This window comes from Bacillus rossius, chromosome 1 (genome assembly GCF_032445375.1).
Source record: "Bacillus rossius redtenbacheri isolate Brsri chromosome 1, Brsri_v3, whole genome shotgun sequence".
Lineage (NCBI taxonomy): Eukaryota > Metazoa > Arthropoda > Insecta > Phasmatodea > Bacillidae > Bacillus > Bacillus rossius.
The window spans coordinates 85,112,454-85,129,657 of NC_086330.1; the positions used below are offsets into that span (position 1 = coordinate 85,112,454).

General features: G+C 40.7%; 1 protein-coding gene across 1 annotated transcript in view; it reads left to right on the forward strand.

The window, feature by feature from the left end:
* Positions 1-17,204, forward strand: part of LOC134529297 (glutamate receptor 1-like) — a 224,119-nt gene that overhangs the window by 196,877 nt on the left and 10,038 nt on the right. The window contains exons 16-17 of the mRNA XM_063363208.1: positions 4,161-4,269; positions 16,947-17,084. Coding sequence (XP_063219278.1) covers positions 4,161-4,269; positions 16,947-17,084 — 247 coding nt within the window. The remainder of the gene's footprint in view (positions 1-4,160; positions 4,270-16,946; positions 17,085-17,204) is intronic.

The following is a 17,204-nucleotide window of genomic DNA, read 5'->3' on the forward strand; positions in this document are numbered from 1 at the left end:
TAGGTCCCAAGGGCAATTTAATCAATATAAGTTGCACAAATGTATTTACCTAAAATTGTAGTAATTTTTTTGGAGTTCACAATGAAACTTGCTCAGATGAATTGGTCATTTTTCAGCATGTTTCCCTACAGATATTTCTGCACCACATTCTTCAAAACCTATTAAACTAAAAATAGTTACAATAAGTATATTTGGCATATTACTTACATTAGTTAAACTTCATATTGAATAAAACTATTTGATTCAGTGATGTTGAAACCATGGAACAAAATCATAATACGTTAATGCTGTGATTAATTCAATTGATTATACTAAACAAGGTCATAATTAAATAACTAATGGGCCTACAATTTTATACGCCTTGAAAATATATGTACCTTTTAGTTTGAAACTAATGTGAAAAGCTATAAAAAAATCTTTGTCACACAACTGTGCATAGTCAAAAAAATTAGATTAAAAAGAAATAAATTGAAAACATATTGCATCTTTGACAATGTAAATGCAGTAAAGGCCAAATAAGAATATGTTATACATTATTAAAAAATAATTACTTGGTAAATTTAAGTTGGAGGAGTGATTCTGTTCAATCTTTTAGTTCCTAAACCTCGACATAAATCGCTGAAATGTGTGCTACACACCAAATAACGCTTGTGAATTAATAAATCTAGTGAATTACATGATTCCTTACACATACAAATTTTAGGCTAGGAATTCTCTATACCCACTCGTTAACCTGGCCATCTTCAAAAATAGGAAATCCATGTCCAACTGTCCCGGGAATAAAATTACATCCAGATACACAACTCAAATTTTGGCTTCAAGCATCTAGAAGTCATTTATACAATTCACACAAATTAAAACTGATACTCAAATCAAAAAATATCGTTTAAATGCTCGATAAACACGTAACCTCAAAATAAAACATGGCTGCCTCAAATGTTGTTCAAAGTTTTGCTTTATTTTTCTGCCTCTCTCACGCAGGCCAATTGCAGTGCTGCGGTGTAAGTTTTCCACACTAAACACGAAATCAGCAATTGTATAGCAGAGCGCTAGGCATGGGCAGACTGCCTCTCACCACTTATGACAAAGCAGATATAACTTAAGCTAGTATTGCCGTCAGCAGCCATCTTTTTTTCGTCTGCTAAAGGGCACTGCTGCCATATTGATTTAATTTTTACCCACTAAAGTAGAGTAATTATTTATTAACGTCGCGTACACCATATTGTCGACCGTCTTAGGCAGCTATATTGAAAATATGTAATTATTTAGCTGGGAATTCGGGAAAAATTCCAAAAATCATCAAAAAATCACTAATTAATTTAATAATTCAGTTACTGTACTAGGTTCAATCCCTGGACAGTGCACAAACATAATTTTAGGTTAAAAAACTGACACATATCATTTGATAAACACATTTTTAACACAGCACAAAGTTCTCAGTTACTTTAAAAGGACAGTGATATATTTCATGATGCCTTCCATGTTTTATGTATACAAATGTCTTAACGCAGAATCAACTGTTTGATTCTGATGAATGTTTTATCAGTCCTTTGCAAAACCACATGAGCTTTTTTAAGATATAATGGAGTCATTTCATGTCTCTGCCATTTTTTGGGGAATAAAAAAGGAATTTTTCCTCGATATACGGAAATTTGTAGAAACTTTGAGGTTTTTAAGTAATTTTTGATTAATATTTAGGAATATTGTACACCAATATGATGGTAGGCTCCACAGGCTCCACACACCTGTACCTAAAGGAACATTTATATACTACTCTTGGATAGTCGAATACTTGCATATGCATAATTGCGTAGTTTTATATTTGCATACATTTATACTCAGTGCTTACTCACTTGCATATTATTCCAATCGAATACCTGTTCACTCGCATATTTTCACTCATTATTATACAATATCATACCTCTATCATGTTAAATTTCACTCCAACGCACGTTGCAGCCACGCACGTAAATAAATTATAAAAATTTACAACTCAAAGCTTATTTTTTAGATCTAACAAACAATTCATGAAGTAAGCAGTAATAATAAAAAAACCTTAAATAAATGTTCGCACTACATTGTGTACACGTTTTATATACTAGAGAAATTTCTAAGAATTATAATTGCTCCTTAGCTGCTATTTATTACGAAACTATGTTAAGATAACTTTAAATATTTTATAATGAAAAACTTCCCGCTAAATCTCTGCACATGCGAACTTATTTAGTATTAAGCAATAAACCAAACAAACTTAAGCCTGTAAAGAATTTTACTTTCTTTAATACTTTATTTTATTTAACTTCAAGAATTTTTTGTTTAATGTTTACAGACTTTTAAAATATATATATTATCGCATGAATAACGAAGAAATATAAAAACTGTTTTTCTGGAAGCAATTGCTGCCACTTACCTCCGTTGCAGTTATTCTCCCTTATCGCTGTCTCCTTAAGAGTCAGAATTTTTTATAAAGCTACACATGATGTTGGTAATTTATTCTGAGGCCATTGGAACCGCGAACCTAAATATGTTAAAATAATCTTTGAAGCTGCCACGAAAATAACAGTAATTGCTATAAAATTATTAAAATTTAATATGTTTTATGATTACACAAGCTAGTAATAAATTAATATTCCTGTAAACAAAGTGCCGGTTCCATATTTATTTATCCCAAAAGTGAGCTTCGTTAAGGGACTAACCAGAATATACCGTCAAACAGGAGACAAGTAGGAACGGAAAGAACTGAAAGGAGTAACTCGAGAAAACACCTGGCCCAAGGCAACTTTGTGTCCCAACTGCCTATCGTTACGGACTGTGACTCGCTGAATTGCGACTTGCGAGTGCGACGGGCGAGAGAGCTGTGATCACTATCCCACCGCGGGCAGTCGCTACTTCTGGCGGGGAACACGGTAGATGGCTGCGTCAGCACTTGACAAGCATCGAGCAAGCACTTTTTACAGTCACTTCTCAGCATACGGCAGATGAGACTGCGGAAGAGAGTCTGTTTACACGATCAATACACAATCAAAGACTGGGCAAATATTAAAAAAAAAAAAGTTGGTCATTACGCATTCGCAATTTGCATATATATGAACAGGCTGGCGGAGACGGTACAAGTTTGGGGAGGGGGCGAAGCGGGAACCTCTCCACTGCTCTCTCTCTCTCTCTCTAGCGAGCACTCCTAGACACTCGTGCAGACAAAGACGGGGGACTAATTACCTGCACAGCCTCGCCCGGAGCACTGCGGACCAGCACGCAGCCCCTGCCAGGCCACCCGCCGCACATCTGCCAGGCGGGTTGCAGCCTGCCGTCTCCCAGGGAGGCCACGCGACAAGTCGTGACCTGTTCGAATCTGCTAATGGTCGAGACTTTAACACACGCTGTTTGAATGTTGCTTTGTTAATTGTTTGATACGCCTTACTCAGCTCGTCTCAGTAATTTTCTGGTCACTTTCTCGTTCCTGTGCATGCAGCGAACTGAACATGTCTCCTCATCTTAAAGTGAACTGACTGCAAACAGAACAAATGAAATCTGTGTTTGACGGTGATGTTCAACTTACTGCACGAGTTGAATCTATTGCGTCAAGTGTTATGTGTAAGTCGGGCGAGAAGCATGCTGATTGACTGCAGCTCATACGTGTCGCTATGGCGAAGGCAAACAATTTGAACAAGTACGTCTATGAGGAATAAATACGCACTTACCATTCAGATACTAGAATTAAGTGCAACCATACTTAGATGACATGCTGAAAAACCGAGAGAGTATTATCAGTAATGTTATGGAAACAGTTAAGTAATAAGAACATTCGAATAAGTTTTTTTTGATAGGCTAAATATTCATTCGTTGATTTTGAGATTTGGATAAATATTTTTATGTATCATAATATTAGGAAAGTTTCTCTTAAATAAAGTATACAAGCCTATAAAATACAATTATGGGGTCTTTATTTAAATTAACAATTAAAATAGTTTTTTTTAATTACTCTATCACAGCATTTACAGGTGGACAGAAGTATTTGAGTCAGTTCTCTGCCAACGCGAGGGTTGCGTCTTGTAGTCACTCTGGCATGTAGACGAAGAGCTTTCATACGTCATCCAGCGAACACGCGTGTTCGCCTATGCTATAGACTGCGAGGACGCCACTGTACAGGATGTGTTGTGCAGGGATGCCATCAACCTGGCTGTGCTGTCCCTCATCGAGAACGGCGAGCTGACGAAGCTGAAGAACCGCTGGTGGTACGACCGAACCGAGTGCAAGCACGGGGACAAACAGGTCAGTGTCGGAGTGACGCCGCTGGTAGCGGCTGTCAGGCTGTTTCTCTGCGCTGTCTTTGAGAGGCGCTGCACCTGCTGCTCGGAGGTAGAGATCACCACAACACCCATCTGGGTCCTCTGATACACCAAGAAGAAGTCGTGACCACTATGTGCATAGCACAAAGACACTTACTTGAAGAATGCATTGTAATAATGTATTTCGTGGTTTTATACAGTTCTTCGTATTTTTATTAATGCCTTTCGATTCGCACGTTTCGCAAGTTTTATTGGTTGCAGGAAAATGCATAACTTTGATGAATTCACAATATGTATTAGATTGAAAGCTTATGATAATGATTTTGTGTTAGAGTGACGTAACCTAAAGTTCAACTGATTTTCCCGAGAGAAATCAGCTAACGAAGTGCTAAAAGTGCTTACGTATACAAGAGGCTGTTGAGTTGAACCTCAAGACAGAAACATCTGTAGATTTACTGATATATGTATATATACTTAAAACCATTCTGTAGTGCTCAATAGCCCATAAAAATTCTTTAACGTTTCATATAAAAAATTTGGCTTACAAAGAACGTAGTACATTATTAAATGCAATGTTAGTAGTATAGTTTGGGGGCGCCGAGATCTGGCTTCTGGCTGTGGATTGAAGATTGTCGGTCCGCCATCTTGGATTGTGACGTCACGGCGGCCATCTTGGATAAGCGTAACGTGACACTTTTTCGTGCGTGCAGCCAGCGTAACGGGACACAGCGTAACGGGACACAGCGTAACGGGACATAATGTAACGGGACAAGTATATCACGGCGTCCATCTTGAATCCGCCATTTTGTATGACGTCATTGTGTGTTCTCGAAAATTCCGGTGATGTGTTTTCCGCCATTTTGAATTATGACGTCACCGTTGCAATTTTCGTTACGGCCGCCATCTTTAACTTTTTTATTTATTATCCGATTTTAACGATTTTTTTTAAATTTATAAAAAAATTCACTTAATATAAATTTAATAAATTATTTATAAAAAAATTACATAAACGACACGGAGTTCGGAGTCCTCGGTTCGAACCCGACAGAGGCAAAAAAAAATAAAAATGGCGACCGATCCAACCCTCACAGTGGACGCAGGCAGACTGACCCCCACCACTTATGTCAATGCACATATACCATCAGGTAGTATGACATCATGTCCGCCATCTTAAAATTCGGACGCCATCTTGAAAATCTTTATTTATTATCCGATTTTAATGAAAAAAATTCCAAAATTCATCAAAAAATTAACGTATTTGAATTCTGTTTGATTATATCGATGCACGTCCTTGGTTCGATTCCCGACGAGAGTAAACAGTCGTTCCTTCCTCCATGAAAGCTACCTAGACTGATCTACCACCACCAATACCAAAGTATATACCGTCAACTGGTATGACATCATGTCCGCCATCTTGTCTTCATCTGCTGGAGACCGCCATCTTGTTTTCGTATGCTAGAGTGTGCCGATACCATGTAGTATAATTATCTGGTCACCACACCTTTGACCTTGACCTTGACCTTGAAATTTGACCTTGACCTTGAAATTTGACCTTGACCTTGAAATTTGACCTTGACCTTGAAATTTGACCTTGACCTTGAAATTTGACCTTGACCTTGAAATTTGACCTTGACCTTAAAATTTGACCTCGACCTTGAAATTTGACCTCGACCTTGAAATTTGACCTTGACCTTAAAATTTAAACTTGACCTTGAAATTTGACCTTGACCTTGAAATTTGACCTTGACCTTGAAATTTGACCTTGACCCTGAAATTAGACCTTGACCTTGAAATTTGACCTTGACCTTGAAACTTGACCTTCACCTTGAAATTTGACCTTGACCTTTAAATTTGACTTTGGCCTTGACATTTTACTTTGTCCTTGTCGACCATCATGGACCCGACATTTAATGTTCAGTACATGCTACCAGGAGCGACCAACTGCTGGAGTACGTCATCTTGTGTGTGTACTCATATTATAGAGTACATTTACATCTGGTTAATTTTATTTTAACCTGCTACAGTGCAGTAATCATTTATTACCGAGGTGCCCACCGCCATCTTGAAATTCGGACGCCATCTTGAAATCATGTAATAATGTAGCTAGAAAAACGGGAAAAAATCCAAAATTCATCAAAAAAATCACTCATTAACTTACTATTCGAATCGATGTATCCCTGTCCACGGTTCGATTCTTGACCAGAGACAGTTGTAACTAATTATTAAATAAATGTTAGGTTCTGTTTTCCATTACCTTTCGCGGAGTTTATTAATCATTCACTCTACGAAAATCAACTCAAGTCAATATACCGGACCAACGAATTAAATCAGTGCCGATTAGCCTATTATGAAAGTCTAATTTTTCATTAATCTGAATAACATATAGGCCGTTCATGTACAAAGCCACACATATAGATCAATTGCCTTCAGTCCATGAGACCGAGTCATGTCATTATCAGACGTATAGGCTAGTCATTTCAGGACCACATGACCTTCGTAATCCATCGTGACATTTTTATACATTCTAAAGGACCAAGTAACCTTGTAAAATATTTTAGTAACACCAAGAGGTGATAAACTAGTAAATATTCAATCACTACATTTTGTACTACGCGCAATCAACAAAAAAGGAAGCACCAACAACGAAAAGACAGCACCACCAACGAAAAGGCAACACATTTGGAAGCACCGACTACGAAAAGGCAGCACATTTGGAAGCACCGACAACGAAAAGGCAGCACCACCAACGAAAAGGCAGCACATTTGGAAGCACCGACAACGAAAAGGCAGCACATTTGGAAGCACCGACAACGAAAAGGCAGCACCGACAACGAAAAGGCAGCACCGACAACGAAAAGGCAGCACATTTGGAAGCACCGACAACGAAAAGGCAGCACCGACAACGAAAAGGCAGCACATTTGGAAGCACCGACAACGAAAAGGCAGCAGCGACAACGAAAAGGCAGCACATTTGGAAGCACCGACAACGAAAAGGCAGCACATTTGGAAGCACCGACAAAGAAAAGGCAGCACCGCCAACGAAAAGGCAGCACATTTGGAAGCATAGACAACGAAAAGGCAGCACCATCAACGAAAAGGCAACACATTTGGAAGCACCGACTACGAAAAGGCAGCACATTTGGAAGCACCGACAACGAAAAGGCAGCACATTTGGAAGCACCGACAACGAAAAGGCAGCACCGACAACGAAAAGGCAGCACCGACAACGAAAAGGCAGCACATTTGGAAGCACCGACAACGAAAAGGCAGCACCGACAACGAAAAGGCAGCACATTTGGAAGCACCGACAACGAAAAGGCAGCAGCGACAACGAAAAGGCAGCACATTTGGAAGCACCGACAACGAAAAGGCAGCACCGACAACGAAAAGGCAGCACATTTGGAAGCACCGACAACGAAAAGGCAGCACATTTGAAATCATCGACAAAGAAAAGGCAGCACCGCCAACGAAAAGGCAGCACATTTGGAAGCACCGACAACGAAAAGGCAGCACCGACAACGAAAAGGCAGCACATTTGGAAGCACCGACAACGAAAAGGCAGCAGCGACAACGAAAAGGCAGCACATTTGGAAGCACCGACAACGAAAAGGCAGCACCGACAACGAAAAGGCAGCACATTTGGAAGCACCGACAACGAAAAGGCAGCACCGACAACGAAAAGTCAGCACATTTGGAAGCACCGACAAAGAAAAGGCAGCACCGCCAACGAAAAGGAAGCACATTTGGATGCACCGACAAAGAAAAGGCAGCACCGCCAACGAAAAGGAAGCACATTTGGAAGCACCGACAACGAAAAGGCAGCACCGCCAAAGAAAAGACAGCACATTTGGAAGCACCGACAACGAAAAGGAAGCACCATCAACGAAAAGGCCGCACCGCCAACGAAAAGGAAGCACATTTGGAAGCACCGGCAAAGAAAAGGCAGCACCGCCCACGAAAAGGAAGCACATTTGGAAGCACCGATAAAGAAAAGGCAGCACCGCCAACGAAAAGGAAGCACATTTGGAAGCACCGACAACGAAAAGGCAGCACCATCGACGATAAGGAAGCACATTAATTTGTCATTGACTGCAATATTCATTGGTTCCAATATTCATTGGCTCCAATATTCATTGGCTCCAATATTCAATGGCTCCAATATTCATTGACTCCAATATTCATTGGCTCCATCAGTCATTGACACCTACAGTCTTTTGGTTCCAAAAGTCTTTTGGCCCCAAATATATTAGGCTAGAATTCTTCGAGTCTAAGAGACTATGAGACCACATGGCTACGAGTCTAAAATGATCTAGCTGGTTACGAGTTATACATGGCTTGCGAGGCTACAGAGCTACGAAGTTTCTAGTACACAGGTTTACATGACTGCGAGGATACAGGACTACAAGTCTGCAAGAGTACTTGACTACGAAGGTACTCGTCTACATGACTCCAGTTACCGCATCTGTCTTCGACAGAATTTTCTCTTTTGCTCCAACTGCTCCATCAGCATTATGTTATAAGATTACAAGGCCTCTTGCTTACGTAGCTTCAAGTCTACGAGCCTCCAATGCATCATGACTACGAGACTACGAGCCATGAGGTTACGAGTCTATGCGATTGCGAGTCTTCTAGGTTACGTGATCGCGAGGCTATAGGACTACGAAGCTTCCAGAACGCATGGTTACGAGACTGCGAGGCTACAATTCTACGAGGTCCCAAGACATCCTGGCTACGCGACTACGAGACATGAGGTTACGAGACTACGTGACTACGAATCTTCATGTTTACGAGACTGTGAGGCTACAGAGCTACGAAGCCTCTAGAAAACGAGTTTACGTGACTGCGTGGATACAGGAATACAAGTTTGCATGAGTTCTTGACTACGAAGCTACTCGTCTACAAGGCTCCAATTGACACATCTGTCTTCGATGGAATTTTCTCTTTTGCTACATCTACGCCATCAGCATTATGTTATAAGATTACAAAGCTACTTGCTTACGTAGCTTCAAGTCTACGAGGCTCCAATACATCATGACTAAGAGACTACGAGCCATGAGGTTACGAGACTATGCGATTGCAAGTCTTCAAGGTTACGTCATCGCGAGGCTATAGGACTACGAAGCTTCCAGAACGCATGGTTACGAGAATGCATGACTAATTGGCCGCATGGCTACGAAACTTTATGTCTCTAACTGACTACAATAGCACTATTCAGTGGTGAGAGTTAATTTATTTCATGCAAAGGTACTTGCTGCAAGCAGTTCCGCTTTTCAACATCAGATGACGTCACGTTTTGCTTGCAGGTAAAATAATATTTATTTATTTTATGCGGGATGCGGGTTGTTCACTATCGATCGCATAAGAAGAATGGCATCGATAGTCTTCAAGGAGAAGGAAGTTCGTCCTTCCTGCTAGTGCTTCTCAGATTTCTCACGGTCCGCCATATTGGATTGCGATGTCACGGCTGCCATCTTGGATGGGTGTGACTTTGACCTTTGACCGAAACCGCAGGAATGATCGCAAGCACTCGGATTAATCATCAAAATATTGATAAGAATAATCAGGAGCACACGGAGAAAACCATCATAATATTGGCAAGAATAATCAGGAGCACACAGAGAAAAACGACACACGTTTTCTTTGATATCATAAAATTACAGAAAAAAATATTTAAAAATAAAAATAAATTAATAAAAAATTTAAAATAAAAACAAAAAATAAATAAACAGATTCTGCTAGCTTGTAAACTTATCATTGTTGAGCAAAGATAGAGTTCTAGTACAAGCCAGAATTTTATGTATTTTTTGTTTTTATTTTAAATTTTTTATTAATTTATTTTTATTTTTAAATATTTTTTTCTGTAATTTTATGATATCAAAGAAAACGTGTGTCGTTTTTCTCTGTGTGCTCCTGATTATTCTTGCCAATATTATGATGGTTTTCTCCGTGTGCTCCTGATTATTCTTATCAATATTTTGATGATTAATCCGAGTGCTTGCGATCATTCCTGCGGTTTCGGTCAAAGGTCAAAGTCACACCCATCCAAGATGGCAGCCGTGACATCGCAATCCAATATGGCGGACCGTGAGAAATCTGAGAAGCACTAGCAGGAAGGACGAACTTCCTTCTCCTTGAAGACTATCGATGCCATTCTTCTTATGCGATCGATAGTGAACAACCCGCATCCCGCATAAAATAAATAAATATTATTTTACCTGCAAGCAAAACGTGACGTCATCTGATGTTGAAAAGCGGAACTGCTTGCAGCAAGTACCTTTGCATGAAATAAATTAACTCTCACCACTGAATAGTGCTATTGTAGTCAGTTAGAGACATAAAGTTTCGTAGCCATGCGGCCAATTAGTCATGCATTCTCGTAACCATGCGTTCTGGAAGCTTCGTAGTCCTATAGCCTCGCGATGACGTAACCTTGAAGACTTGCAATCGCATAGTCTCGTAACCTCATGGCTCGTAGTCTCTTAGTCATGATGTATTGGAGCCTCGTAGACTTGAAGCTACGTAAGCAAGTAGCTTTGTAATCTTATAACATAATGCTGATGGCGTAGATGTAGCAAAAGAGAAAATTCCATCGAAGACAGATGTGTCAATTGGAGCCTTGTAGACGAGTAGCTTCGTAGTCAAGAACTCATGCAAACTTGTATTCCTGTATCCACGCAGTCACATAAACTCGTTTTCTAGAGGCTTCGTAGCTCTGTAGCCTCACAGTCTCGTAAACATGAAGATTCGTAGTCACGTAGTCTCGTAACCTCATGGCTCGTAGTCGCGTAGCCAGGATGTCTTGGGACCTCGTAGAATTGTAGCCTCGCAGTCTCGTAACCATGCGTTCTGGAAGCTTCGTAGTCCTATAGCCTCGCGATCACGTAACCTAGAAGACTCGCAATCGCATAGACTCGTAACCTCATGGCTCGTAGTCTCGTAGTCATGATGCATTGGAGGCTCGTAGACTTGAAGCTACGTAAGCAAGAGGCCTTGTAATCTTATAACATAATGCTGATGGAGCAGTTGGAGCAAAAGAGAAAATTCTGTCGAAGACAGATGCTGTAATTGTAGCCTTGTAGACGAGTAGCTTCGTAGTCAAGTACTCATGCAGACTGGTAGTCCTGTATTCTCGCAGTCATGTAAACATGTGTACTAGAAACTTCGTAGCTCTGTAGCCTCGCAGTCTCGTAAACTTGAAGATTCGTAGTCACGTAGTCTCGTAACCTCATGGCTCGTAGTCGCGTAGCCAGGATGTCTTGGGACCTCGTAGAATTGTAGCCTCGCAGTCTCGTAACCATGCGTTCTGGAAGCTTCGTAGTCCTATAGCCTCGCGATCACGTAACCTAGAAGACTCGCAATCGCATAGTTTCGTAACCTCATGGCTCGTAGTCTCGTAGTCATGATGCATTGGAGGCTCGTAGACTTGAAGCTACGTAAGCAAGAGGCCTTGTAATCTTATAACATAATGCTGATGGAGCAGTTGGAGCAAAAGAGAAAATTCTGTCGAAGACAGATGCGGTAACTGGAGTCATGTAGACGAGTACCTTCGTAGTCAAGTACTCTTGCAGACTTGTAGTCCTGTATCCTCGCAGTCATGTAAACCTGTGTACTAGAAACTTCGTAGCTCTGTAGCCTCGCAAGCCATGTATAACTCGTAACCAGCTAGATCATTTTAGACTCGTAGCCATGTGGTCTCATAGTCTCTTAGACTCGAAGAATTCTAGCCTAATATATTTGGGGCCAAAAGACTTTTGGAACCAAAAGACTGTAGGTGTCAATGACTGATGGAGCCAATGAATATTGGAGTCAATGAATATTGGAGCCAATGAATATTGGAACCAATGAATATTGCAGTCAATGACAAATTAATGTGCTTCCTTTTCGTCGATGGTGCTGCCTTTTCGTTGTCGGTGCTTCCAAATGTGCTTCCTTTTCGTTGGCGGTGCTGCCTTTTCTTTATCGGTGCTTCCAAATGTGCTTCCTTTTCGTGGGCGGTGCTGCCTTTTCTTTGCCGGTGCTTCCAAATGTGCTTCCTTTTCGTTGGCGGTGCGGCCTTTTCGTTGATGGTGCTTCCTTTTCGTTGTCGGTGCTTCCAAATGTGCTGTCTTTTCTTTGGCGGTGCTGCCTTTTCGTTGTCGGTGCTTCCAAATGTGCTTCCTTTTCGTTGGCGGTGCTGCCTTTTCTTTGTCGGTGCATCCAAATGTGCTTCCTTTTCGTTGGCGGTGCTGCCTTTTCTTTGTCGGTGCTTCCAAATGTGCTGACTTTTCGTTGTCGGTGCTGCCTTTTCGTTGTCGGTGCTTCCAAATGTGCTGCCTTTTCGTTGTCGGTGCTGCCTTTTCGTTGTCGGTGCTTCCAAATGTGCTGCCTTTTCGTTGTCGCTGCTGCCTTTTCGTTGTCGGTGCTTCCAAATGTGCTGCCTTTTCGTTGTCGGTGCTGCCTTTTCGTTGTCGGTGCTTCCAAATGTGCTGCCTTTTCGTTGGCGGTGCTGCCTTTTCTTTGTCGGTGCTTCCAAATGTGCTGCCTTTTCGTTGTCGGTGCTGCCTTTTCGTTGTCGGTGCTTCCAAATGTGCTGCCTTTTCGTTGTCTGTGCTGCCTTTTCGTTGTCGGTGCTTCCAAATGTGCTGCCTTTTCGTTGTCGCTGCTGCCTTTTCGTTGTCGGTGCTTCCAAATGTGCTGCCTTTTCGTTGTCGGTGCTGCCTTTTCGTTGTCGGTGCTTCCAAATGTGCTGCCTTTTCGTTGTCGGTGCTGCCTTTTCGTTGTCGGTGCTGCCTTTTCGTTGTCGGTGCTTCCAAATGTGCTGCCTTTTCGTTGTCGGTGCTTCCAAATGTGCTGCCTTTTCGTAGTCGGTGCTTCCAAATGTGTAGCCTTTTCGTTGGTGGTTCTGCCTTTTCGTTGTCGGTGCTTCCAAATGTGCTGCCTTTTCGTTGGCGGTGCTGCCTTTTCTTTGTCGGTGCTTCCAAATGTGCTGCCTTTTCGTTGTCGGTGCTTCCAAATGTGCTGCCTTTTCGTTGTCGCTGCTGCCTTTTCGTTGTCGGTGCTTCCAAATGTGCTGCCTTTTCGTTGTCGGTGCTGCCTTTTCGTTGTCGGTGCTTCCAAATGTGCTGCCTTTTCGTTGTCGGTGCTGCCTTTTCGTTGTCGGTGCTGCCTTTTCGTTGTCGGTGCTTCCAAATGTGCTGCCTTTTCGTTGTCGGTGCTTCCAAATGTGCTGCCTTTTCGTAGTCGGTGCTTCCAAATGTGTTGCCTTTTCGTTGGTGGTGCTGCCTTTTCGTTGTCGGTGCTTCCAAATGTGCTGCCTTTTCGTTGGCGGTGCTGCCTTTTCTTTGTCGGTGCTTCCAAATGTGCTGCCTTTTCGTTGTCGGTGCTTCCAAATGTGCTGCCTTTTCGTAGTCGGTGCTTCCAAATGTGTTGCCTTTTCGTTGGTGGTGCTGTCTTTTCGTTGTTGGTGCTTCCTTTTTTGTTGATTGCGCGTAGTACAAAATGTAGTGATTGAATATTTACTAGTTTATCACCTCTTGGTGTTACTAAAATATTTTACAAGGTTACTTGGTCCTTTAGAATGTATAAGAATGTCACGATGGATTACGAAGGTCATGTGGTCCTGAAATGACTAGCCTATACGTCTGATAATGACATGACTCGGTCTCATGGACTGAAGGCAATTGATCTATATGTGTGGCTTTGTACATGAACGGCTTATATGTTATTTAGATTAATGAAAAATTAGACTTTCATAATAGGCTAATCGGCACTGATTTAATTCGTTGGTCCGGTATATTGACTTGAGTTGATTTTCGTAGAGTGAATGATTAATAAACTCCGCGAAAGGTAATGGAAAACAGAACCTAACATTTATTTAATAATTAGTTACAACTGTCTCTGGTCAAGAATCGAACCGTGGACAGGGATCCATCGATTCGATTTGTAAGTTAATGAGTGATTTTTTTGATGAATTTTGGATTTTTTCCCGCTTTTCTAGCTACATTATTACATGATTTCAAGATGGCGTCCGAATTTCAAGATGGCGGTGTGCACCTCGGTAAAAAAATGATTACTGCACTGTAGCAGGTTAAAATAAAATTAACCAGATGTAAATGTACTCTATAATATGAGTACACACACAAGATGACGTACTCCAGCAGTTGGTCGCTCCTGGTAGCATGTACTGAACATTAAATGTCGGGTCCATGATGGTCGACAAGGACAAAGTAAAATTTCAAGGTCAAAGTCAAATTTAAAGGTCAAGGTCAAATTTCAAGGTCAAGGTCAAGTTTCAAGGTCAAGGACAAATTTCAAGGTCAAGGTCAAATTTCAAGGTCAAGGTCAAATTTCAAGGTCAAGGTCAAATTTCAAGGTCAAGGTCAAATTTCAAGGTCAAGTTTAAATTTTAAGGTCAAGGTCAAATTTCAAGGTCGAGGTCAAATTTCAAGGCCAAGGTCAAATTTCAAGGTCAAGGTCAAATTTTAAGGTCAAGGTCATATTTCAAGGTCAAGGTCAAATTTCAAGGTCAAGGTCAAATTTCAAGGTCAAGGTCAAGGTCAAAGGTGTGGTACCAGATAATTATACTACATGGTATCGGCACACTCTAGCATACGAAAACAAGATGGCGGTCTCCAGCAGATGAAGACAAGATGGCGGACATGATGTCATACCAGTTGACGGTATATACTTTGGTATTGGTGGTGGTAGATCAGTCTAGGTAGCTTTCATGGAGGAAGGAACGACTGTTTACTCTCGTCGGGAATCGAACCAAGGACGTGCATCGATATAATCAAACAGAATTCAAATACGTTAATTTTTTGATGAATTTTGGAATTTTTTTCATTAAAATCGGATAATAAATAAAGATTTTCAAGATGGCGTCCGAATTTCAAGATGGCGGACATGATGTCATACTACCTGATGGTATATGTGCATTGACAAAAGTGGTGGGGGTCAGTCTGCCTGCGTCCACTGTGAGGGTTGGATCGGTCGCCATTTTTTTTTTTTTGCCTCTGTCGGGTTCGAACCGAGGACTCCGAACTCCGTGTCGTTTATGTAATTTTTTTATAAATAATTTATTAAATTTATATTAAGTGAATTTTTTTATAAATTTAAAAAAAAATCGTTAAAATCGGATAATAAATAAAAAAGTTAAAGATGGCGGCCGTAACGAAAATTGCAACGGTGACGTCATAATTCAAAAAGGCGGAAAACACATCACCGGAATTTTCGGGAACACACAATGACGTCATACAAAATGGCGGATTCAAGATGGACGCCGTGATATACTTGTCCCGTTACGTTATGTCCCGTTACGCTGTGTCCCGTTACGCTGTGTCCCGTTACGCTGGCTGCACGCACGAAAAAGTGTCACGTTACGCTTATCCAAGATGGCCGCCGTGACGTCAGAATTCAAGATGGCCGCCGTGACGTCACAATCCAAGATGGCGGACCGACAATCTTCAATCCACAGCCAGAAGCCAGATCTCGGCGCCCCCAAACTATACTACTAATGTTTAAAGTTCATAAAGAATGGCTACTACTACTTTTGGTTTCTCCTGTAAAAACAATTTTTTTTCGTAATACAGTTACAGCTAAACTAATACTGTAAAAAGACATTTTTATAGTCTCAGAAAATATTTTAATTTGTTGAAACTAAAAATAATTTTTTTTTGGTTCCTATCTTTTCCCATTAATATAGGATTAGCAGTATTAATTAAATTGATTTCGTGCATGTATTATGCCACCAGAAGTTTTTTATTTCTATCATACGTGTGGTTTCAATGTTAATTTTAGATGTAGGGATGAAGTATTAGTTTACCATGAGTGTAAGATTGAGATATGTATGTATATCACGCTAATGATTGATGGTAGAACTAATTAAATCATTACATCATGCCACCATAATATAGCGGGTGAATGATAAGCTTGGTTATGATTGATATTACATCGCATTCATTTAGTGAGGGTCACTCATTCTCACTTCAGTTTTTGGTGTCTTCTCATCTTGAATTGTCTGCATTAATTTAATGTTAAACTCTATCTTACCCATTTTATACATTAACTTACGTGAACCCATTGGCTTGGAACTGTATGGCGAAACAGAATAAGAAAAAAATATGTTCTTTAAATGGTTCTTGTAATGTAACGATTGATTTAAAATGTTATTTTGTACATACACCAGTTCTAGTTACACGGCATGTCATCAGAAACCTCAATAACCGACTAATATTATGAATTTGCAAACACACAGAATAAAAAAGCCAAAGTCAGCTGCTGTCAACAGTTAAAATACATAGACAACATAGAACATTCAATGGATGGAATACGAAAGAAAAATAGGCTGACAATTATTAGACAGTTGAAACAAGAACAGTTAATAAAGACAGGGTCGTTCTTTGTTCTTGTAGCTACTGTCTCCTAGTTGTAGGCACACTGAGTCTGGCTGAGCGGTAATATTTTTGTGACTAATTGCTTTCACTGAATTACCTGTTCTATGTTTTTATTAGCTTTTGACATTGGCTGGTTTTGGCTTTTTTTCTTTGTGTTCGCATATTCATTTTTGTGTTCATTATTTAAGTTTCTGATGACATAAATTCAAACCCGCAATGGCGTATGTCCAAAATAACATGTTAAATCGTAATAAGAATGTGGCACAGACCAAGTAATGGTCTTTGACAGGATGCATCCCGGAATGAGCTGTCATTAAGCAACGTGGCGGGCATCTTCTACATCCTGATTGGCGGGCTGATACTGGCCATGGCAGTGGCGCTGCTGGAGTTCTGCTACAAGTCGCACACAGAGGCTTCTCGAGCCAAGGTGAGCAGTTCAAGGATTGCAGAGGAGGACATTGTGTTTTGGTAGCAGAGTAGGGCAATGATGTGGTAGCAGTGTAGGATAATGTACTTTGGTACATCTATGAAAATTATATTTTTAAAA